Source organism: Silurus aristotelis, assembly GCF_946808225.1.
Source record: "Silurus aristotelis genome assembly, chromosome: 18".
Taxonomy (NCBI): Eukaryota; Metazoa; Chordata; class Actinopteri; order Siluriformes; family Siluridae; genus Silurus; species Silurus aristotelis.
The window spans coordinates 8,021,752-8,046,813 of record NC_139591.1 but is presented as its reverse complement, the minus strand read 5'-3'; the positions used below and the strand labels follow the sequence as shown (position 1 = coordinate 8,046,813).

Sequence of the window (25,062 nt, the reverse complement as noted above, 5' to 3'; positions counted from 1 at the left end):
TGCTACTAAAATCTTGTTCGGCCTCCTAGTGAGTGGGATGTTGGCACCCCAAATGGTCATGATATTTTTAATAATTATTTCTGTAATTTTTATTCAAGTTTGATATTAAATATGATCTCTAATCATTTATTAAAAAAAAAAAAAGGATTAATATTGATAGTAGTAATAATATTGTTCTTCTTCTTGTTCTTCTTATTATTAATATTAGTAGTATTAAATATACAGATAAAAGCCAAAGTATTTTTATTTCTAGAGAAATACTCCCTTTCATATACATACCAAAAGGGAAAATTGATGCTTTTTTATTTTTATTTAAGACAGAAATTACTTAGTATTTAAGCGACAAGAAAACAAGAGTGTCTAACCAGAAGCTTTAAAATCCACCACCTGCATGTAAGAAATGTGATTTATCTAAATATCATCATCGTGTTTGCACCTCACAGCTTCAAGAATTCTCGAGATTGCGTTTTGCACAGTTTTCTGTTTTTGTTTTATTTATTTTTTTGTGTGCATTTCCTCCCACTTTCTCTTGCCAGTTTTCTATAATCCATCCTTGCTCCCTTCTTGAGTAAGAATTTTTTTTACAACTTTTATCAGGAACTATGTAACAAAAGCCACAATTGATGGACAGAGCAAACAAAATTAAACAAGTAATTTGCCTTAAATAAAAAAATAAAAGTTGTGGCATGTCATAAGCCGTACTTTTTGTTTGCACTCACTTGTACCGCACTAACTTCTTCCTAACCTAGACAGTACTTAAATTTTTTTGTATAGACTAACCAAATGCTTGTTAATAATGATGAGCTTATTTACCTCAGCTGTGGCAGTCACACAGCTCAAGTCAAGAAGCTTTATTGTCAACAATATATACTTGAAGCAGTACACAGTGAAATGTTCTTCCAGAACCCTGTTGCTACATAAACCAGCATAGAGCTACATCACACAATATGGAGCTACATAACACAAAGAGGTAAGGAATAAAGTACGTTGTCCTCACCAAATAGTGTGCAACCTGATGCAAACAGATAACACAAGACAGTGTTGGACAGATAGACGAAACAAAAAATAAATCTGACCATTAAACAAACTGTACAGTATGTTATACAGAACAATTTGCAAAAAGTGTCTCCTCTTTCGTGCATGTGACAGGAAGGCTGTTATTGTTGCTGAATTATTCGCATCAGACATCATTTCAGACCGTTTTTGATCTTGTCATTATGTTATCAATTAAAATTGATTTATTGTAAGGGGATATTTGTTTTATCCTTCATCATCCTTCGAAAACAATGTTTCTGTTTAAAACACTATTTCCCGAATAATTGGCAACCCCACACTTAATATTTGACAGCCTCTTCTAATGGAATAAAAGCAGTGGAGCCTAAAGAAAATAGTTAATTTTTTTTTTTTAAGTGTAAGAAGTTAAAAGTAAGTCCCCCTATTTTATATATTTTTTTTTATTTGAAGTGTATCAATAATTCTGAAGAATGATGATCCTGTATTAATTCTGTCAGTGTCACAAGGCCATACAGGATTTGAACTTAATCAGGGGTCTATTGCTTCATCATGAATGTCCTTAGGCTTCTTTTCTTCTCCACTCTTTTCAGAGATTTTAATTTGGAGACTGAAATGTTTACCTTTCATTTACATGCATAAAGAGCAGAAATGCCTTCCACGTGTGGAACTTCTCTCTTTTTTCTCACCAAGAAGTCAGGTTAATAAAATTGTATTACAATGCTATCATTTAAAATGAACAGTTTTATACTGTACATGATGGTTTTATACTTTGGTTAATACTAAAATCTTTATGTTGTATAGGTAATTTATTTAATATGATTAATTTCATATATTGAATCAGTTAAAGGTCATTTGATCTCATTTTCTTCTGGCAGTCAAGCAGTACAAATCAAATACAAGTTTCAATGCTTCATTAATCTATTTGGTAGTGTCTTGTTTCCAGTTTACTATCATCTGGACAGTTCTTTTTCTATCATTTGATTTTTGAATGTAGGGACCATACTAAAAAATAAATAAATAAATAATAATAAAAAAATAATACTAATAATGATAATGAAATCATGTCTTAATAATTAAAAGCTATGCACTTGCAAGTGAACTAACTGTAATGTTGTGATCATATAAATGGTTTAAGTGCAGGTCTCTGCAAAATGTAGAACAGATTTACACTTCAGTATACTAATGTCAGATTGCATGTTTTCTATTTTATTATGATTTAGCTATAAAATTGTAAGAAACTGAAAGCATTTTGAATCTAATCAGGAGTTTTAAAACTAATGTTTCCATTTTGAACAAGAACCACTTCAAATGATGTCATTTGAAATGTATGGAATTGGCCACTATGTGGCAGCATGGGTTTAGGAAACGTCTCCCTGGACACCACTTGCTTCTCCACCAAAAGTAAAAGCTGTTCTCATCACCTGCTGATAATTTTTTTTATTATTATTATTATTTTTTTTATTTTGATAAGGATGGTTTCTATTTTGATTTGCTGTTTAAAATTGTTATATTAACTCTTGATAAACTTTTGGTTAAATGTGCCGAAAGTGACTCCAGCACAGAACATTGACCAAGACATCAGTGCCACTGTGTTTGACCAGTTGATGGCCTCCACAATTTATCGATCCTCTTCCATGTCCTGTCTTGACTCTTGGTAACGAATAGCAACCCGATTCCACACAGGTACCGGAGTATGGCACGGTTTGTAGGCCAGTGAAGATCGCATCCATGTGGTGGGATTATGGGTCATTTACAAAGCAATGCCTTAACGTCTGGTGGAAAAAACTGTTAGACATTTTTATAAGAATAGAGCTAAGCGGTTACATTTTATTTTTTTCCATTTGTACAGCCAAAATCCATCTTTCCATGATCCCTTTAAAATTATTCAATTTTAATAATTAAAGACATTTTCCAGACTTTTAAGTCCTCCTCAAGACCAAGTCCCTATTTAGTATTTTTATACATTTTATTTGGTAATCTTATTCTGATGCGATCCGCTTCAGTTTTTGGAACCTTGGACATCAGCGCTACATTCGGTTCTCTTGCAGTCTGTTTGGCGATCATTTACAATGCGATGTTTGAGTGATTCCCGACAAGTTAGTCATTTATTCATCCACTTGGCCTCAGCTGGCCTTTGAGAATAGAATTTGGGACAACGCAACACATTCTTATTTTATTATATTGATGGGGTTTGTTTGGGTTCGAGCATGACATTTGACCCCTGTCCCAACCACTCTGTTACAACAAGCAGGCTTCTGATGAAACGCCGATTGCTTCCAGACGGGAGCTGTTGCTCTTTGGAGGAGGAATAGAGTGCACTCTGTGCACCTTGCTCTGGTGCGAAGACTGATAGAGAAGAACTGTTAGGGGGGTTTTGACTTTCACAACTCACACACTAGCGTAAACTACACAGACCTTACTTTACCAATGATTTGCCACCCCCCCACCCCCATATAAATGTTTTACTTATTTTCCCTCAGTGCCTTTTGGTTGTCTTGCTTTATCTTCTCCTGCCTGAACCAGACCACCCAAACTACATATCACTTTCTGAGTATTGTACATAATATAAATGCAACCCGGGTCAGCTCTTTATTCTCTGCGGTCCATTTTGGCTCGTAGGTTTGCGCGTGTTTCCGTGGGGGAGGGGATTAACCAGACTCAGGGCCCCCTTGCTGTTCTGATGTGTCGGCGACATTGCAGAACCACATTCAGTGCGCTGCAGGAACCTCTTTAGTGTCTGTGTTAACAGGCCCACTGGGACTTAGTTATCCTCACCTACTTATAGTCAACACAATCAAGATGTGCTGATAAGCCGTTCTAATTGATTAAACATCAATGCGTTCACTCATTTCTAAACCCACTAATTATAGCATTATCTCTTCTCTGACCCCAGCACCAGATGTCCGCTAGCTGGGCTTTGTTTTGAGGAAATGCTTCGGAGGCAGTCCAGCCAATCCGTTCAGCTTGTCTGAATCGCCAAGTTTTTATTCTGGCACTTCTAATTTGAATATTGTTGTTCTGTGTCTGAAATTAGTTGGTAATTTGGTAAGTTTAATAGTAGCAGGTAACACCCTTAATAAGAGTTTATATAGATTAAGTTGGTTTGGATTATTTTAGGTGAATATAATCCCATAATGAAAAAGCTTCATGGCTGTTTTAACAGAATGGCTACATGGGCAAAGGTTTGTAGACACATGACCATAAGAGCTCTATGTGCTTTTTCTGAACATCACCATTTTTTTTTTTAATCCTCATTTGCCGTTACAATAACTTTCACTCTTCTGTTCCTCTAAAATTTGGAGTGTGTCTGTGGAGATTTGTACACACGAGGGTGTTAGTAAAGTCAGGTACTGATGTTGGGTGAGGAGGTCTGTGGTGCAGTCAGCGTTCCATCCCAAAGGTATTCAATAGAGTCAAGGTCAGAGCTTTATAGAAGGCCACTCAAGATCTTCCCCCTCAAAGACATGTAAACCATATCTAAATGGAGCTGGCTTTTTTGGCACAGGGGCATTTTCGTACTGGAACGGGTTTGGGTCTCTGGGTTCAAATGATAGGAGAATTCTTTAGCTATCGCATCCAAATGGCTGGCACAGTAATCACTGGTACGTGTGTGTGTGTGTGTGTGTGTGTGTGTGTGTGTGTGTGTGTGTGTGTGTGTGTGTGTGTGTGTGTGTGTGTGTGTGTGTGTAATAAATAAATGAATGGATGGATGGATGGATGGATGGATGGATGGATGGGTGGGTGGGTGGGTGGGTGGGTGGGTGTGTGTATATGTATTTGTGTGTGTGATAGATAGATAGATGGATGGGTGGGTGGGTATATACATACAATAGAAACAGTCAAATTTTAATTGGAACACTTGTACATCTGCCCATCCACTCAGCCAATCATGTGACAGCAGCATGGTGCATAAAACTATACAGATAGGGGTCAGAAGATGTTAATATACATATCATAATTGGGGGAAAAAATAAGTCTCAGTACCTTTGACCATGTTGTTGTTGTTGCAGGCAGACCGGTTTAAACCTTTTAGAAACTGCTGATCTCGTTTGATTTACACGCACAACAGTCTATACAGCACACCCAGAAATATGTGAAAACGAAAAACATCCAGTGAGTGGCAGTTCTGCAGATGGAAATATCCTCTTGATGAGCGGTCTGAGGAGAATGGCCAGACTGGTTTGGGCTGACAGGAAGTCAACAGTAACTCAAATATTCATTATTTACTATTGCGGTTAGTGGAAAAGCATCTCGGAACACGCAACAGGTCAAATCTTGAGCCAGATGCACTGCAACAACACTTCCGTCAGTGTTTAACAGGAATCTAAAGCTTCAGTGATGACAGGCAGGGTGAAACTACAGTTTATAAAGATTGTAAAGAGACCAGGCCATTTTTTTGTTTTTGCCCATTTTTAATTGTGCTGGTTGTGATATTATTTTTTTTACTAAATTCTGTATTAATTCGCTTCAACATGCTTAAAACCTTTATCACAGTTCCTGTGTGCAAAACACAGAGACCTTTACCATATTTAATCACATGCATACAGAAGGAATTGAATGAAGCCCTTTTCTTGACTAAGAGCCCATTCTTTCTGGATGAGCCAGTGTTTATCTTATACATTCTTTAAAAATATGAAACAATCTGTCTTGGGAATAAAATCTACTGAAGCAGTTCAAGTGTGTGGCCTTACTGATTAATTGAATATGATCAGGGAGTAGCAAGCAAACTAGACTGCACTGGGGAAAACCTTGGAATGAAGCCAGTGTGCTCGCTAATTGGTTAGACATGTGTGCTGATCATTTAATTAAAGCATGCCAGATTATTCTGCTCTATTGTACATAAGGTTAAAATGAGTAATTTTTATCATTTTGGTTGAAAAACAATAGTCAGCAGTAGGTGAAAAAAGTCCTTTGCTACTACATTTGATTAATACGAAGTTTCCATTCTACAATTCAGCACTGGTATATTCTGTTTTCCGGACAAGCTCACTCAGAACTTTGGAGTGAAAACTTTCAGTTGCTTTGGAACTCAGTTTATACTTTCTGTAATAGTAAATAGCAATGCAATAAATATCTGTTGTGAACTAACGATTTCTTTTCCATGTTTCTTGCGCAGAAGCTCAAAAATGCTTTTGTGCGCTGGCTAAGAGAGCACGTGGATGACAAGGGCACTTTGCGTTCTCAAAAAACCTGCTTGAGGGTGATATGGGGCCAAGAGGAGTTGAGCGAGTTGGGCAGCGGAGAGCTAGCACTGCACACCGAGGCCCCAGAATTCTTCTCTGAGCATTTCAGCATGGAGACCTACAGGCAGCACCTGCAGAGCCAGCGGCTAGGACACACACTGCTCTACACTGATGTTACTCCTACCACCATGGACCTGCTAGAGGGGTATGTACTCCATCGAGTGAACATTTTTTATTGTGCTAATAGAAGTTGCTGCTTAATAGATTATCTGTGTACATTTGTGGGTTTCCCTGGGATCCCTGGTTTCCTTCAAATTACCAAAAACATGTAATTTGGTGAATTAATTACTCCCCCAATGAGTTTTGTTTCCTCACACCCAGTGTTCCATGAAAACTTACTCACAATGTGTCAACAAAGTGTCAAGTGGCTTTGATCGTTATACATTTGGTAACGAAACAAATTCCCCCATGACAAAGGTGCTACATAAAAAAAAAACAATGAACACTAGGTGAGACAAACTAGAACATACAGACATATACGGACTACAATACAGTGTAACATTTCATGATGGAGGGAAGAGACCCCAGATTATCTTCTCTCCTATTCTCACTATCCAGCTAGGTTGGAGGTTTTTCACCAGGTAAACACCAAAGGATTTGGTGTTCTTGACAATCTCCATTAAGGAGATGATCAGCAAAGAGTGGTTGACTTCAAAAAGACAAGGAGCAGCAACCATCTTTTTTTGTTTTCAAGACAGATTGTTGACTACACCAGTCTGCTAGCCTCTCTGTATGCTGACTCGTCACTTTTGCTGATGAGATCCACCACGGCTGTGTCATCAGCAAACTTGATGTTGTGGTTGGAGCTGTACATTACTGCACAGTCGTGAGTCAACAAAGTGAACAGCAGGGGATGGAGCACACAGTCTTGAAAGTGTTGTTCCCGATCCGGAAATGGGTGAGGTGCCTCAGTCAGGAAGTCCAGAATAGAGAAAATCCTGACAATTCCACATTTCAAAGGAGTGAATAAATAAAGAATGGAGGGAATGAAGACATTTGTAAAAGCATTCTAAAATAAGTAGAACAGTTAAGTAGAGCATATCTTTAGAAAATTTTATATTAAATGTAACACACACACACATTTGTATTACCCATATCAAGTCTAATAAATGTCTAATAAATAAGGGTTTCAACGAACGATTATTTTGATAAACCATTCATCTGGCGATTTTTTTATTTTTATTTTTTGTTATTAATAATATTATTTTCTCAGATTAAAAAGATTAGAAAAATATATATATTTTTAAAGAGATGTTTTGCTTATTATGGCTATATAGAACCCTATTTATACCCTATTTTATTTGGGGGGTATGGAGAAGGATGATCTGCTGTAGCGACCCCTAATGGGAGAAGCCAAAAAAATGCTTAAAATCGATATAAAATAAATACAATACATTGTTTTGACAATTTTTGTTAAAAAAAATACACAGGCATTTTGTTTAGTTGTGAAGATATAAGCATCTAGAATATATAATTTATTTAATGTTATACATTAGTTAAAAGATATATGCATCAATTAAATATACAAACATTTAGAACAAGCATTTAAACATACAATTAATTCGCTGTAAATCGTGTTTGGAAACAGATACGTTAACTGTTGTAGTAGACAAATGCTAAAAAAAGAGAATGAAACGGAGTAATGCAGCACACTAAACTTTCTTTTCGGCTTCTCCCGTTAGGGGTCGCCACAGCGGATCCTCCGCACGTTTGATTTGGCACATGTTTTACTCTGGATGCCCTTCCTAATGCAACCCTCCCCAATTTATCCGGGCTTGGAACCGGCACTAAGAGTGGCTGGGGATGGTTCCCTGACCGGGAATCAAACCCGGGTCGCAGCGGTGGGAGCGCTGCATCTTAACCACTAGACCACCAGGGGACCTAATGCAGCACACTAACGGGATTAATTAAAAAAAGGAAAAATTTGCATTGGTGTACAAATGCATAATCATTTGCAGAAAACAACATCAGTGACTAAAAATGTAATCGTTTACCGCTGCTGTTATTTGCTGCTTTTAGATTTGGTGTTTGTTCGCACCGGTTTAATTGAATTCATGACTATGTCACGAGCAAGCTGATCCAGTGCGACTGTCCCGAAGTTACAAACAAACTGTTTACACAATAACACTTTATTAAACTATATGATGAGGGTTATACAGTTTGTGCTTACCGTGCTGATTTTTCGCGTTCATCCGTGACACCAGTGTGTTTTTATTTTCATGTGCCCGTGCATTACTGTGGTACTTCCATCCCACACGAGCGCTGCTTTGCAGTATATTGCAGGTTACAATCTTCTTTGTTGTGTTTAATATAAAATGCTGAGCGGGTGCTGAGGACTGATGGAGGCTTAAAAGTTACTATTGAAGATTAATAAATAAATAAACAGGAATTCATGTATTCATACTGCACCACTAGTTTCGTTTCTCAACAACAAATATTAAGCTGTTTTTTTTTGTTTTTTTTAATGAGTTCTATTACGTCAACTGAGAAAATGATGGAAATGGCTTAATTTTATTGGAAGAATTTATAACTATGCAACAATTTTATGACTTTAATTAGAAACTTGTCTTATTAGGACCTAAGAGCAGACAGTAAATAAGTTCCATAATTGTTAGAATTATTTCTGCCATTTACTAGACATAGTGTAGTTTAAATCTAGTAGTTAATTTTCAGTGGAAAACTCATGGTCCAACTGTGGTTACACTGCACTCAAAGCCCATGTTATTTTACTTTTTATAACATGGAAACTCTTATTACTAAAAGCCTCTTTACTAAGGCCATGATACATTCTCATAGCTAGACTTAATGGTCCACTTTACATTTTCATTCCTAAACACCTGGTGTTAGAACCTTCCACGGTGGCACTGCCAATGTGCTATGGCACTGATGAGGCTGCTGGGGGAGGCGTCCATCTTCCCACATTTAGAGGTAGGGGGGCGTCAATTGAAGATTTGAGCTGGAACTGATTTAATGCATGAGTGAGCTCACTGCAGTAGGGCAGGCTGCGCCTAATGGAGCTCTTTGTCTGCGGCTCGCTTTAACACGGCAAACTCGCCAGTCAACAGGCTGGATCACAGGCGCAGGTGGGAGCCATTAGAGCTGTCATAAAGTTTGAAAAATGGATTCTGGAGCGCAGCTGAAGTGATTGGAAGTGACAGTGTTGTCATTAGGGTTGTAGGCTAACGAAAAAAAAGCAAGGTGGAGGAGGAAAAAAGAAACATTGCTACAGTTTGATTTCCCTCTTGCTTGATTATGAGAGTAATTTCCAGATGTCCTCCGTTACAGTCTGATTAAATAGTATTGTTTTACTCTTTAACAGTCTTTTCTAGACCCTTAGCATGCTCTGTATCCCTTTGTATTTTAGGAAGAGTGAGAGCAGGTCTGTGTTCTGTAGCCAATTGCCACTTCTTTAAATGTGTTGAGTTTTGACAAATATTTCATCTTTCAACCATTATTTAAAAAAAAATAAAAATCTTATAAACGTATTTTATTCATAGTAGAACACTAAAAAGGAATGTTTAATTTTAATGGAAAGAAAAGTGTGTGTGTATGTATGTATGTATGTATATGTGTATGTATGTATGTATATATATATATATGTATGTATATATATATATATATATATATATATATATATATATATATATATATATATATATAATATAATATATACTTTTTTCATTTCATTAACTTGCAATTAATGCAGCACACATCTGTTTGACCCTTTTTAATTAAAAATATAACTAAATAATTATAAAACAGATGAAATCAAAACATTCAACACACTTGTTCACGACGTCCTTTCTTTACTCAGATATAAAAAATAATAACAAACTTCACCGAAAAATCTTTTTAATTACTAAACATTTGTTTTACTGATGTGCCAAGTCTCAAATCAAGCACCAATATCCAGCATGAAGCTCGCATCCGGCAATTAAAACCGTCTGTGTGGAAACATTGCGAAAGTTCGGCTTGGTGTTCCGATGATTTACGTAATTTACAACACCATAATTACTTTAAATCATTTACAAGAATATTTAGTCTTCATGCTCAATGTTAAGTATGGTTTTACTGATAATCAGGATGAAATGTTTTAATCGATATATATATTTTATCAATATATATATTTGTACTATTGTTTGTGTTATTTTTGTAGCCTAGTGGTCTCTACCATAGATATCTCTCCCATCTCTAACCCTTTTTCTCTGTCTATTTATTTATTTCACTCTCTCACAGAGGATAAAGAGGTCTATTGCAGGCAGAGTAATAAGGCAGTACTGGAGTTTGGTTGGGAGTATACTGCTGGGTGAGCTCTGTACTGTGGGAGAAGACTCATATTGACTAAAGACTGAACTGAAAACGTTGGGGGGGGGGGGGGGACTGTGTGACTGTGAGGGTACGATGGTATGGGGTGCATTTGTGTGTATGTGAGGGCAAGAAAGAAAGAGCGAGATAGAGGGGGAGCGATATGTTTGGCCAGAGTATTAGCGCTTTGTTTGACCAGAACAGCCTAATAATAGGTAGAAGGAGAGACAGGCCAATGTTCTCACAAGGTCACAACTGGGCCAGAATCCCAATGCCCCAAAGGACCATGGGGCATAGGCATTTCTGAGCAGGCCTGTGTGCACAACATTGGGGCTGCCTGCTTTTATTAACACCTATGGTAATGGATCTTATTTTTAATTAAAACATTTTTTTTTTTTTAGCTCCAGCTGACTTTCTGTAAATAATACAACCTTTTTTTTTCTAGGATTTTAGGATTGTGTGATCTCACAATTGAATATCTTACAGTTGCATTGATATGCATTGTTTTATAATTTGATTTATATATTTTTGTATTTTTTTTACAACACTGCTCCTAATGTCTTGTGTCTTAACACTAGCCTGAATAACTGCCCGTGACCATTAAGTGTGTGAGGTGTTTATTGGTTAAGCACAAGGGAGCAGTCACACATCATGTTTCTACACATCAATTTGTAGACAGCTCTACATACATATGCATTTGCCCAAATGTAATGATTATTTTCCCGCTGTTAGAATTCAGATTTTTCTTTTGCCTGAAGCTCTCTGCCACCCTCACTCTCTCTCTCTTGTCATTTAAGGAAAGTGTTTCCAGTTCACCTGAAGCTACAGAGGTCAATCAGCAGGCCATTTTAAAGTGCACTTTTCCTGAAGCATTATAATTACAAGGAAGACCATAATGTTTTATTTCCTCTGTGACTGTTTTATATTCCTGGCATTTAAGCTTTAGGTTATGTGAGCTACTCGTGCAATAGATCTCCACTGGCTGAATCAATTTCAGAAGTGAACACATAAGTAGGCCAGTCAAACACCTTCTTCCTGGTGTCCGAGAGTAATTAACGCACACATGCCCCCACACATGCCCACTGCAGACTGAGGCACTGCTGTTGTCCCCCATTGCTGCAATCAGCGTTTGTTTTAACAGCGAATCCGAAATCCAAACGGACACTGTGCGGAATTAGACTCCGTTTCCTGTGAAAACACTAACGCTGGGTAAAGAGAGGGGGGGGGGGGGGGGAGGTTCACAGTTACTAAAGCAGCAGGTTTGTACATAAAGCAAAAGTGGTCCAATTGACCTTGCAGACTCTTCGACCAATTATCTAAAATTGTAAGCAGATGCTACAAGTCCTTATTTCATATTCTTATTCCTCCGTCAGTGCCAGATGGTCCAAGAGTTTGCATCGACACTAAGCAGTAAAAGTGAGTGAAAAGTATAGATTATTATTATTCACCTAGATTACACCAAGCAATCCAACAGCTACTAAATAATGGTGCTGAAAACAATTGAATGTACGTTGACCTGATTTTTATTCTTATTGAATTTAAAATAATCGATTTTATGATTTTTGAAATTTAAATTCGATTTATGAAATCGTTTAAGGCATAGCCCTATATGAAGTTGCATTCTTTTTACTAACCTTTCACCTGTAGAGATGGGGGGGTGGGGGTTGGGGGGCAGACGGAGAGAGGGATGACCCTTACTTGATCTAGTAATGGTGAAAAATTCCGATTGATCAGCCCTGAGCTCCTGTTTGAAAATGATAATGTGTGCGGCTGTTCAGAAAAGAGGATTATTCCAATTAATCGCATTTACAGATCAGAGCTCTTTTATCGATCATCGCGTTTATGCCTGCCACTGATCAATACTAAACTGCTTATGTTAAGTGAGGAAAAATCCACTTTTAAAGATGCGCACTGATCCTAGCAGTCAGCATGTTTTGTTTTTTTTGGGTGTTTTTTTTATTCATAATTTCATATCAAGCCAAAGGTATATGGTTGATGTAAGCTAGAAACCCAGAAATATTTCAGATAACTGTTATGATTAATGGTTTAAGTCGGATAATGCATTCTAATGATTAGCGATGGCTGTTGCTATCCACACCAGGGTTGTAAACATTGTCCAATTTACGGCTTGGTGTTGGACAACTTTATCTAGGCTTATAAATACGGAGTGAAAGCCTAAAAGCAGTTTTAGCAGAGTAGGAGTAAGGACCTGGCTAGGCAAATCCTGCTTTTGTTTGTGTATGTGTGTATCCCTCTCTCTGATCTCTCTATGATGGTGGCCATGTGTTCTCTGACCCTCACCCACACCCCCTCTCCAGTCAGTGTGTAAGTGACCCTTTGGGCTCAGCAGTCTGTGATCTGCATTCTCCCACACATGATGTGCTCTCGGCAGTGAAAGCTATCCCTCCTCTGAGGAGTTCTCTCTCTTTCAGTCCTTTTGTGTTCCTTTGTTGCGAGCGTGTTGTAATCAGGAGTTTGACAATGGCAAGACAGAAGAGGCTTCCAGACAATTCTGTCTTTCAGGAGGCCTGGTTGCTGCTCATTCGCTGAAAACTCTGTGCTTTTACACACAGCCATTTGTCCCCTTTCTTCTTCTCCTTACCTTGTGCGTGTTGGTCACAGGGTGGTCACTTTAAATAAGGATCTAGGTGCAGTCTATGACCATTGTACAGGTATCTGTTTTTTCAGAGCTGATGATAAGACAACTATGATCTTCTCTTCTGCTGTACTGCGTTTCAGTTTTCTTACATTCTAGTGCCCTTTCTCTGTAATGTCGAAGTTTTCACAGGCATCAAACTGGAGTCAGGTTTTCCTTTCTATCATTGTTAGCATTTATATTTTTTTACAAAATGCTAAATTTTGCCACCTGTGCTCTGTGCTTTTGGCCAGCAGCATTCATATTCTCCAGTGTCTAGCTGACTAAAGACATCTTTGCCAAAAGTATGGTGAGTGGCGCATACCCACGAGCCTGATAAGTTTGTTGGATGGACGCTGACAAGCATAGTGCAGCCGGATTCAGGTTTTCTTTCATTCATTTGTCAATCTTCTCCTTCTCGCTATTGCATAGTGCTGCTAGCATTTTTTTTAAATATTTTTGTAAGCCATAAATGCCTACATCTGCCAAAGAAACTCAGAAAAAGCACAAAGTTAACTAAATTAATTTCTGAGAGGATTGATGATCTGGAGGCAGATTTGGTTTAACCAATAGTGTGCCACATAAAAAGTGACAAACACTTTTACAAAATGAAGCTCTATTTCCACATGTGTTATGGAGAGCAGGAATTTGGTGATTAATGTTATTAATTGGGCAACATTGTTAAATCGAGTATCAATGAGTCCTATCAACAGTGTTGCAGTAAAACAAACTCCACTGAAGGTCCACAAATTTCTTTGCAGCTCACGGATTTCATTGAAGAAGTTCAGGGTTCTGTTTAATGTACTTTCTTTATTCCGAAAGGGGTTTGCGTCATATTCTAAATATATGGTACTGTAGTTTAAATCATCTAAGCCACCTTGAGGTAAAAGCTCCTGGTGAGGAGCCTGTGGCTAGACCCTGGGATCACATAAACTTTTGGCATTTTTTAAAGAGCTATTCTGTCTTCATATGCTACAATTCCACATGACCTTCCCATGGTCTCTACCCCTTGTTCTGGTGCCTAGTACACACCCTGTGGTGTTACATAGAGCAAACAGTGGTCAGTGTGTCTGCTAGTTTATCACGGGGCAAAACCAGGACAAGCTAACTCCTGGCAGTTCTTATAGACGGGTTTAATACTTGGATAAAACCTGCCCAATGTCCTAAATTGGGGTTATATGAAAATTTTATCCTTGCAGTGTCCCAGTGTTCCCAGAACCACCCTTCCCAGGAAGGCTGATAAAATTTAGCGATACATGTATAAATGTAGTCAGAGAAAATAAGGCAGCGATAGCCCTTGCAGAAAGATTACATTTAGCACATTTCATCAAAACTATAAGAACTGATGACTAAGCAAATTGGACATGTAGTTTATTTTCTGCTGAGGCAGGTCAGTTCTGAACCTTTCTTTTCGGATAGTGTACTCGTCTGAAGGTGAGACCAGGCAGTGATGGTTAGGACTTTTTATCGGATACATACAGGGGTTGCGATGCAATTTTTTGCAATCGATTTCGATACGGTACGCAAGGCAATATATCGGGATATTTCTCATTTTAGGAATAGGATATAATTTTAGGTGAGCTGTCATAAAGAACACACCACCATATTCAGACTGTAGCAAAGAAAGAACAAGTATTTTACCAGAACACATTTACATTTGCATTAATTACTAATCTAAAATGGCAATGTTAACCATATCCCCTTAACCATACCATGAAACCTGTGATACCCTTACCCGTATCATCCCTTAGTGCAATCAGGTGTATAGCAATACGTGAACACAAGTAGTATCATTTTTTTTTTATTATTATTATTATTTTTTGCACATTGTCTTTAAATACACCTAATATGAAGTGGGATTGATGATGATGATGATTGTATTATATTATTAGTGTTAGGCTAGTAGTAGAATCTGAGCGCTCACTAGTATTTATCATCTAAAAGCAACAATCCTAGGGAGGCAAGGAAATAAAGAGTAAGAAAGACTATTATTTCATCTATAAAGGTAGAGAATGCAGTCACGCAAGGCACTCTCGCATGTTCAGTCTGCTCCGACTTTAGCTTTCTGTATATAGCAGTGTCCTTTTTTTTCTTTTCTTTTTATATTGTCGATATTGCATTTTTGAGAATCAATACAGTATCGGCAAACAAAATATTGCGACGCTCGCGGGTATTGATATTTACTTACAACCCTAATGATGGTCTTCCTGGAATGGCAGTATAAAATACACAGGCTGCATTTGTAGTGAAACTCACCTATTCTCAATGTCCCAATTCACAATTGCTGATTGTGGGCTTATTCTTCGATCCTCCAGCTCTCCTTTGGAGAAGGGGGAAGTAATGAAGTACAAATACTTTGTCACTGTACTTAAGTTGATTTTTCTGATATCAGTACTTCGATATAAATTTTTCCAGACAACTTTAGTTTGAATCTATTTGGTGACATGATCAATATTATTTTCTTCTCACTGCGTGGCATTTTCAGCCCATCAACCTGTATGGTGTATAATTTCCTGGCTCTCACACACCACAAACAGGCTTGTTTACAAAGCTAACAACGAACACTGCAGAAGGCAAAAAGAAGTATGGGGGTAATGTGGATGAGACAGAGGGAGTCAGTGATGGAAACATAAATGGGACCAGAGACATTCCTCATCACCTGATCATCATCATCTCTGCTCTGCTTGTGTTCTATATAAAGGTTGATCAGCCTGGAAACATTTATTAGATAACAACATTTTTAGTTATTTTATATAAATATATAAATATGATTTGAGGTCCAGTTGCCAGCGTGACGCTAAAACAGGTAGTATTAATGGCTACTTTTTACTTGAGTACATGTCAGAGCCCAAACTTCTTTAACTTGAGTGAAAAAGTGTAGTCAGTACTTCAACTTTTACCAGAATCTTTTAAAACATGAGTACCTGTACTTCTACTTGAGTGAAGGATGTGTGTACTTTTACCATCTCTGCTCCTTTGTGGTCATTATTGGGAATTTTTCTAACGTGTTTTCGGGTTCCTTGGACGCAGGCGACCTCTGAGCTGCTTGGTGGACGTGCTTTCAAATTGAGATTAACTTTGTTGGAATACTTTAGACTGCATATTACAAAGCTCACAGACTTGAGCTCTAGGTTATTATAGATTGTCCACTTCAGCCCCTCAGACCCCTCAACTTGCCCCATACACACACACCCCTTCGGCCTCACAGCTCTTATTGAAGGTGCCACTTTGAGCCAGTAAGAGTATTCTGTTTATGAGCGAGTTGTTTGAGCTCATCCAAGCCTGATCTCATATTTGTGTAGCAGAAATTAATTTAATGCCACTTTGCATGCTAATCTGACAAGATTGATTTTGACTGGACAAAGACAGAGAAAGTGAGAGTAAAGGGCAAGAGAGAAAGTCCACACTGGATGTATTATTTTTGTTTCTCTACTTACATTGCATTCCTTATTTGGTAGTCTCTTTTTTTCCCCCTTGTCTAACCAATTTACCTTTTTGAGCAATTGCTACATATTATTTTTGAAATAGATAAATAAATAATACATTAAAGCAACCATTTCAGGATATATTCAAGGGACAAATTATTGTGAAAATAGCTGGCAACAAAAGTGAGTACACCCTAAGTGATAACACCTCTATGTCGTGTAAACATGCAATGCCACATGTCCTATTCATCATGTTTTTGTATGGTTGAAAGGACCATACAAATGTATATCATGTCGGGGTGTAACGTACACGTATTTGTACCAAAGCTACAGGGCTTTCAGTCGGTACCGAATGCAATCCTTTTTGTGTGTGGAACATAGATATTTAAAATCCCTCAGGAACGTATTAAGTGGCAGACCACAGGTTTGTTTAGTCTCCGCCTCGCACTTTGAGTGCATTTAAAAATATATATATTTATTGTTATTATTAAACCAGAAAACATACACAACAATACCAGGGGATTGCGTTACTCAACTACCAGAAGTGACTATTACCCTATATTAACCAAATGAGGTCTAACAAATGTAAACTATTTAATAAAAAATTTCCATTTCTTTAATTTTAATCATTTCAATTTAATTGATTACTCAATTTAACGAATATAATAAAGTGTATTGCATTAATAAAATTATATAATTTTTTTTATTTTACACCGTTTATTCATTCAAAGGGAAATGCTGGCCACACACACATACACACATACAGAGCTGTATCATACGCCCCCTTAGGTGTTCTTAATTTAGTCTTTGGCACAAGTACGCTGGTGCGGCAGTCTGAGAGGTCGCTCCTGGCTCTCCTCGCACTGTTAGCTGCTGATGTTCTTATTAAAAGTTCATTTTGCTTGGCTGAAGGAGCACAGAGAGCCGTCTGGGCCTCTCGTGCACCCTTGTCGCCTCTTGATTTGTAAAGCAGCGGCGCTCGTCACGATCCAGCACTCGGGGTTCTCTGGTGGTCCTGCCAAACAGCGCAAGCTCTCAATTATCCATGGTGCTTGGCCCCACCGCCTAACCGGCCTACACCGCCTCGGGGTCAGGATCCTACTGCCTACACCACACACCACACTCCCAGACACAGGAAAAATCAGTTTGTCTCTGTCTTTCTTTGTCTTTAATTCCATATCTTTTAACAAATAAGCAGGAAGGTGATCTAGTTAACTAGCACAATATTGTTTTTTGTTTGTTTTTTCATCATCCTCCCCTGGCTCTTTTTCAGCACCTGAAGTCACTTGAAGGTTGTCCTAAATCCAGTATGCATTCCTTTTGTGTTGTTTAATTGATATATGAAGCATAATTCGGAAATTGCATCACGTGCCAGAAGCGGCTATGTTTTTTTGTTTTTTTTATGTTATGTTACTGCCACCCACATGCTGTGTTTTAGCTGCTTTTTCCTTGTGCTGGTAACACATGATTGAGGCGTTTTGGCTGCAGGCTTTTACAATATGTCCAGTTTAATTAGCGTGAGTTTTAGCGAAGAAATTCCTAGGTCTACAAATTAGCATTTGGTTTCCTGCACCTTTTCCTCTACCACTTTTAAATCTGCATTTCTCATAAACACTTATTTGTCTTCAATGATGGCTAAACTATTACAGTTCTATGAAGTAAAATTCCAAGAATGTGGTTAAGTATTCATTTGCTATTCAAATAAGTCTTACCAAACTGCCAATTTACTGTAAGCAGTAACATTATTTTTCCTTCCAAAAAAAAAATAAAAAAGGTTTTTTTTTTCTTCTGTGTCTGGCTCTTTGGCTTATAAGGAAAGTGGAATTAAAGGAGCAGTGTCTGCATTATTCAAATTATCAAAAGAGTGGTAGTTTTAGTGCTGCTTCTTCTCAAAGTAGATCTACAACCACAATTCCAAAGAAAAGGTGATACGCTTTTTGCTAATCTTCACTGAGGTTGTCGAAATTTATGTTCTCGGTGAGTTAAAATAAAAGGATCTGTTCCAACAGGTGGGAGTGCATTTAGTGTCACATTCTGTTGTGAATAAAATGTTTGGGTTTTTTTATTTGCTAATGATAATCCCTGTAGTCTTTAGTCCAGAGGATGCGGTGGTAATGGTTTCTAAAAAATTATTTCTGGCTTATTTTAATTTGTTTGACCACAGAACAGTTTTTCACTTTTCCTCAGTCCATTTTAAATAAGCTTTTGCCCTAAAAGTATGGCAACGTTTCGGGATCATGTTCACATATGGCTTCTTCTTTGCATGATAGCATTTTAGTCTGCTTTCACAGACAATGATTTCTGGAGGTGCTTCTGAGCCCATGCAGTGATTTTCATTACAGAATCCTACCTGTTTTTAATGCAGTGCCACCTGAGGGCCCAAAGATCAAGGGCATCCACTATTCATTTTTAGCTATTGATTTTAGTCTTTGCTGTTTTATGTTAAGGAACATTATTCTGAAATTGTTCCATAATTTGTAGATGCAGTTTGTTGCATATTGGCAAACCTCTTTACAAGACTCTTTTTATATCTTTTTATTGAGCTGTTGCCAATGAATCTAATTAGCTGTGAAATGTTCCAGGTTTTGTTTTTTAAGTGTAACTTACTTTTCCAGCCTTTTGTTGCCCCGTCCCAAATTAGTTTGAGACACGATGCAGCCATCAAATTCAAAATTGTGTTTCCTTAAAATGCCACAGTTCTTCAGTTTGAACGTTTGATACGTATTTTTTTTTTTTTATTATGACTAAAATATGGGTTTATGAGATTTGCAAATCACTGCATTCAGTGCATTTTATTAAAGTTTTTGGAATCGGGGTCATATCAACTGTCGGTGTTCTTTTATGTTGTTGTTTTTTTTTTATCCAGTGAAGATAAAGATATCACTGGCTCTAATAGAGTTGCTCCCCAAGCCTTCTGTTCACAGGGGCTGTTTGGTCTAGGAATTTAAAGGATTATGGGACTGCATTTTAAAGTCTGTGTCTCTGTAACACTGTCTCTTTGCATCAGAAAGCCCTGAATTACTGCCCTGTGTCTCAGCCTCCCAGGCTTTGGCCAAGGAAATTTCTCCCTAGTTAAGCTCTTGTGTAAATTTATATTCTGTAAATGACAGATCACACCAAGATTCCCTCCAGATTCTTGTGTGTGTTGCCTCTAGCCACCATGGAATAAGACAAATGTCCATTCTTAGATACAGAATTTGTGGCTCTAGTAGCAGCTTTGCTTTGACGATTGATTGCAAATATAATGCATTAAAAAAAATCCCCCACCGCACTTTATTTTTTTTACTTTATTGTTTTTTATTTTTAATCTTTCGACCGTGTGCCTGACTAACAATATGCCTTTGTCTTCACCAGACAGTAATCAGCATTGGTGAATAGTAGTATTGCAGTATGCCTAGCATTCTCCATCCAATGTGGCGAGGTGAACAATGATGCGTAACAACATGGCCAGTTATTTGAAAAGAGCATGTGATTAGATGTGTTAGAGTGAATTTCCTTTTTGAATGGTTCTGCCTTCATCTTTACTGTTTTGTATCGTGTTGTGTTTGTTATTCTATAGAGACCACGAATAAAGCAAAAATCAATTAAGGGTTAGATTCCACATATATGCAATGGTTAATGTTTATCCCTGAGTGGGAAATTGTGTTTGCATCTATCTTAACTAAATGTGCATTCCAAGCTACTGTTTAATAAATATTAACCCAGAATAGACCAGCATCTTCTCAGTATTGATATGCTTCTGTGCTGAGCATGTATTAGTAAAAAAAATAATTTGTCGTTCATGTTCCAGTATTTGTATTTTTTTGCTGGATCTATATCGTTTCCTCAGTCTCTTTTTGCACTCGCAGGTTTTCCATTTCTTGACCTTGTGTCTTAATTCATCGTAGCATTTGGCAGAATAATTATCTGTTTGTTCAGCAATTAGACCGAGATTGACACCTGAGTGTCACCTTGCTGTGTGGCCCAAGCAAGTGTGTGTGTGAGTGACACAGGGTCAAGTGGACGATTGTTTACTTTAGTGGGGGTGTTATTTGATGGGAGCAGTGGGCTAGAAACCCTTAGATGGAGGTCAGAGTTCAATTAAAGTCCAGTGGGTTGGAAACGCCACAGCACAGAGCTGTCAGCTCTTCTCTCAGCATGTCCAGTCAGTGAGAGATATAAACATTTTCAAGGGGAAATTCAGTTCGAATGTAATAATCCATAATGTAGAAAACTGGTAGAGTTAGTGTATGTTTTTTTTTTATTTTTTATTCATTTATGGCTGGTATTTTTCTTCTTTATAGATTGATGTTGCAGATACCTGAGGATCTGGGGTTAATTGCCGTGGCAGCACGTCAGACGAAGGGTAAAGGTCAGTCAATGGTATACTCCACTGTTCGTCTTGGGGTCCTATGGATTCCATTTTCAATTTGTTTCTCTGAAATCTGTTTTTACGTGTTTTTCACTAATTTTTATGACTTTAAAAAAAAAAAAGATCTTTTCTGTCATTCAGGTTTGAATATTATCATCATTGCTCAAAACTCCCTTGTGTTTGTTTTCTCTTTCACATAATTAGTAGTTAAATAGCATGAACTATGATTGTCCTTCTTTTGTTTTCAAAGCGTTTAAATAAAAACTGAAGCGCTATTGGAAACTATTGGAAGTTCACATACCAATTACCATAAAAGATGAAGAATTATTTAAGCTCTATAAGAACATTATGCATCTTTATGTCTAGCTAATAATATCATAGTATATCTAGGTTGAAAAGCTGCATGTATTTCTTAAATATGTATGTTGTGATAATGAGAAAAGAGTTTTAATATCCCTAACATTCACCCTGAAGCACTGCAGTTGTCAAATGCACACTTAACATACCCCAATCAGCCATAACATTAAAATCGCTGTGAGGCGACATGAACAACATTGATTAACAACATTGATTACAAGGGCACCAGTCAAGATGTGGCTTACAGTGCATCCGGATTCACAGCACTTCACTTTTTCCACATCATGTTACAGGCTTATTCCCAAATGGATTCAATTCATTATTTACCTCAAAATTCTACTAACAATACCCCATAATGACAATGTGAAAGACGTTTGGCTGCAATCCTTGCTAATTTATAAAAAATAAAAAACTTTGTACCTTTGGCACCAATTACAGCCTCAAGTATTTTTAAGTATGATGCTACAAGCTTCATCTATTTTTGGGCAGGTTCTCCCATTGTTCTTGGCAGAACTTCTAAAGCTCCTTCAGGTTGGCACAGCTATTTTCAGATCTCTCCAGAGATGTTCAAACGGGTTCATGTCTGAGCTCTGGCTGGGCTGCTCAAGGACAATCACAGAGTCGTCCTGTAGTTATATAGTAACTTTAGTCCTATAGTTACTCCTTTGTTATCTTGGCTGTGTGCTTAGGGTCGTTGTCCTGTTGGAAGATGAACCGTCGCAGTCATTACAAAATGTGGAAAAAGTAAAGATTCCGGATGCACTGTATATTAGGCAGCGAATGAACATTCAGTTCACCTACAGTGGGCATGTCAGCATCATAACTGGACCATGGAGCGCTGGAAGAATGTGGCCTGCTCAGATGAATCATGTTTTCTTCAACAGCATGTGGATAGCCATGTGCGTTGGGGGTGGGTGTTACTTACCCTGGGGGAGAAATGACAACAGGATACGCTATAGGAAACAGACAAGCTCTTGGAGGCAAAGTGATGCTCTGAGCAAAGTACTGCTAGGATATGTAGGATCCTAACATTCATGTCGATGTTACTTTGATGTTATTTTATATATATATATAAAATACACTTAAACCCAGATTTTAAATAGAATGAGCTTTTGCAGGATGTGCTGGACAAACAAGTCTGACCTTTAGAGGCATCACCTTGCACCATTCAGGTATTGGAATTGGATCCGAAGGTCATGAATTCAAATTCCAGCCACTTCCAATCCAAGCTAAAACCTCTGGACCCCTGAGCAAGGCCCTTAACCCTATAGCTGATCAGTTGTATGAGTGAGATAAATGTAAGTTGCTCTGGATAAGGGTGTCTGCGAAACACTTCCTTACTGTTCACTCTTGATATACCTATGTTGTTCGACCTTCAGGGAGATGGTAGCTTAGTAGTCAAGGAATTGGAGTTTGGATACAAAGGTTATTAGTTCAAATCCCGGCCACACCAAGTTGCTACTCCTCGGCCCCTGCAAAAGGCTCTTAACCCCATAGCTACTCACTTGTGCAAATTAGATCAACGTTTTTCGCTCTTGATAACAGCATCTGCCAGATGCTATAAATGTAAAGGATTTGCTCCTTGATACCAGATACCACAGCATGCCTTCAGAGAACTTATGGACTCCATAGATTGACATGGAGCTGTTTTGGCAGCACAAGAGGAACCTGCACTATATACACCAGGCGGTTTAATGCTACAGCTGATAAGTGTGTATTATTCCTTTGCAGTATTACTGTTCTCAGTCTTCATTTATCCATGCATTGTGTGTCTATTAACGTGCTGGGGGTGTGTATCTTGCTTGTTTGTTGTACTGCAGGACGAGGAGGAAACACGTGGTTGAGTCCACTGGGATGCGCCATGTTCACGTTGCACTTGCAAGTAGCAGTGAACTCCCGACTCGGCCAGAGGATCCCATTCCTGCAGCACTTGGCCGCTCTGGCTGTAGTGGAGGCAGTTCGCACACTGCCTGGATACCAGGTACAATATTACACTAGCCAGATATGACACGCACACACACTCTGAAAAAATACGACCCCACAGCTAGATCTCCCGAGCAGGTGCTGCTGTCTAGATTACTAATCAGAAATGTCACAGTCAACTGCAGAAGAAGGCTTGAGGCCTTGCATTGGCCCCCACACACATGGACTCGTGTTTGTGTTGCCGCTTGACTGGAAACATGCAGGAGTGTTGGATCTTTGAAGCACTTCTCTGCAGCATGTGTGCGAGTGAGTTCACTGCTGCAAGCTCTCATACGTCCCGCAGAGGAATGTTCGTGCGCTCATTCACCGTGCAGGAAGTATTATGGGATGTCGCAAGCATAACAAGCAGCACTCCTTATAATAATAATAATAATCATTTTTTTATACACATACTGCATTTAAAAGTTACATCTCAAAGTGCTTTACAAACATAACAAAGGAGAGAATAAAAATAAAGAAACATCATACATACATAACAAAAATAAAAAATTAATCACCTAAAAGCTTTCCTGAAAAAAAAATACGTTTTGAGAGCAGATTTAAAAACTAAATGGAAGAAATTAAAACAGGAATATGTCTCCGATACGCTGGTGGAACATTCTGCTTAAATATCGCTTTTTGTTGTTGTTGTTGTTGTTTAGGACATTGACCTGAGAGTGAAGTGGCCCAATGATATTTACTATGGTAACCTGATGAAGCTGGGGGGAGTTTTGGTCACATCAACGGTGATGGGATCCACCTTTCACCTTCTCATTGGTAATAACTCTAAATATGAACCTTATTTCTAGTATTAGATAAAGTTTAATGTTTGTTGAGCTGTATTGAACACTGGTTTGACCAATATTGTAATAAATTATTGAAATTTACAATATTTTCTGTCAGATATTATCATTAGATTGACATATCAATACACTGCACTGGAGTTATGGTTTATATCACTGACTAATATCAGTAATGAATGTATGAAGTCTGAATATGCTGTACCATTTATTTCCTATAAAAACTCTCTTACAGTTAATGAATGTAACAAAATTATAAATGATTTTTAATCTTAACAGGGTTTTTTTTCTCATATAGGTTTACTACACTGTAATATAATATTTCTGCCATATTGTACACTTCATTAGTAATTTATTGTTCAGCTGGATCCGATGTTCTATATTCCAGCTGAAGTGTATTTTGACTACATGTGGTGGTGGTTTAAATACTTTATTCTTTTTCTCTCGGCATCCATCCTGATCCTGTGGGTTTAACATGAGCGCATAAACCTCTCCCTCCCTCTCTTCCTCCCTCTCTCCCTCTCTCTCTCTCTCTCTCTCTCTCTCTCTCTCTCTCTTTCTCTTTCTCTTTCTGTCTGTTTCTATCTGCTAGGTTGTGGGTTTAATGTGAGCAACAGTAACCCCACCATCTGCATTAATGACCTGGTGGTTCAGCAAAACCGTGAGCGAGGGAGCAAGCTGAGTCCTCTAAGCCCAGCACAGCTTATGGGCCGCTCTATCACTCTGCTAGAGCAGCTCATTTCTGAGTTTCAGCTGCATGGTCCTGAAGCAGTTCTACCCATTTATTACAAACGATGGGTCCATGGGTGAGTTTATCATGCCATTTATTTATAAGTATTTATTATTGATGAGACTGATCAGATATAACATTATGACATTATAACATTAGGACCAGTGAAGTGAATAACACTGATTTTTCATCATGGTACCTATTAGTGAGTGGAATATATTAGGCTACAAGTGAACATTT

The 25,062-nt window shown here is 38.0% G+C and overlaps 1 protein-coding gene across 2 annotated transcripts in view; it reads left to right on the top strand.

Annotated features, from left to right (window-relative positions):
- The window catches only part of hlcs (holocarboxylase synthetase (biotin-(proprionyl-CoA-carboxylase (ATP-hydrolysing)) ligase)), a 32,374-nt gene that overhangs the window by 5,081 nt on the left and 2,231 nt on the right, over window positions 1–25,062 (top strand). Inside the window, exons 6-10 of one of the 2 annotated variants that reach the window (XR_014537696.1) lie at window positions 6,131–6,402; window positions 20,906–21,911; window positions 22,104–23,311; window positions 23,955–24,069; window positions 24,685–24,898. Coding sequence is in view for 1 of the 2 variants with exons in the window: in XM_083567495.1 (XP_083423621.1) it covers window positions 6,131–6,402; window positions 20,906–20,973; window positions 23,151–23,311; window positions 23,955–24,069; window positions 24,685–24,898 (830 nt within the window). In the remaining variant the exon portion in view is untranslated. The remainder of the gene's footprint in view (window positions 1–6,130; window positions 6,403–20,905; window positions 21,912–22,103; window positions 23,312–23,954; window positions 24,070–24,684; window positions 24,899–25,062) is intronic. The other variant, XM_083567495.1, reaches the window with a different exon arrangement.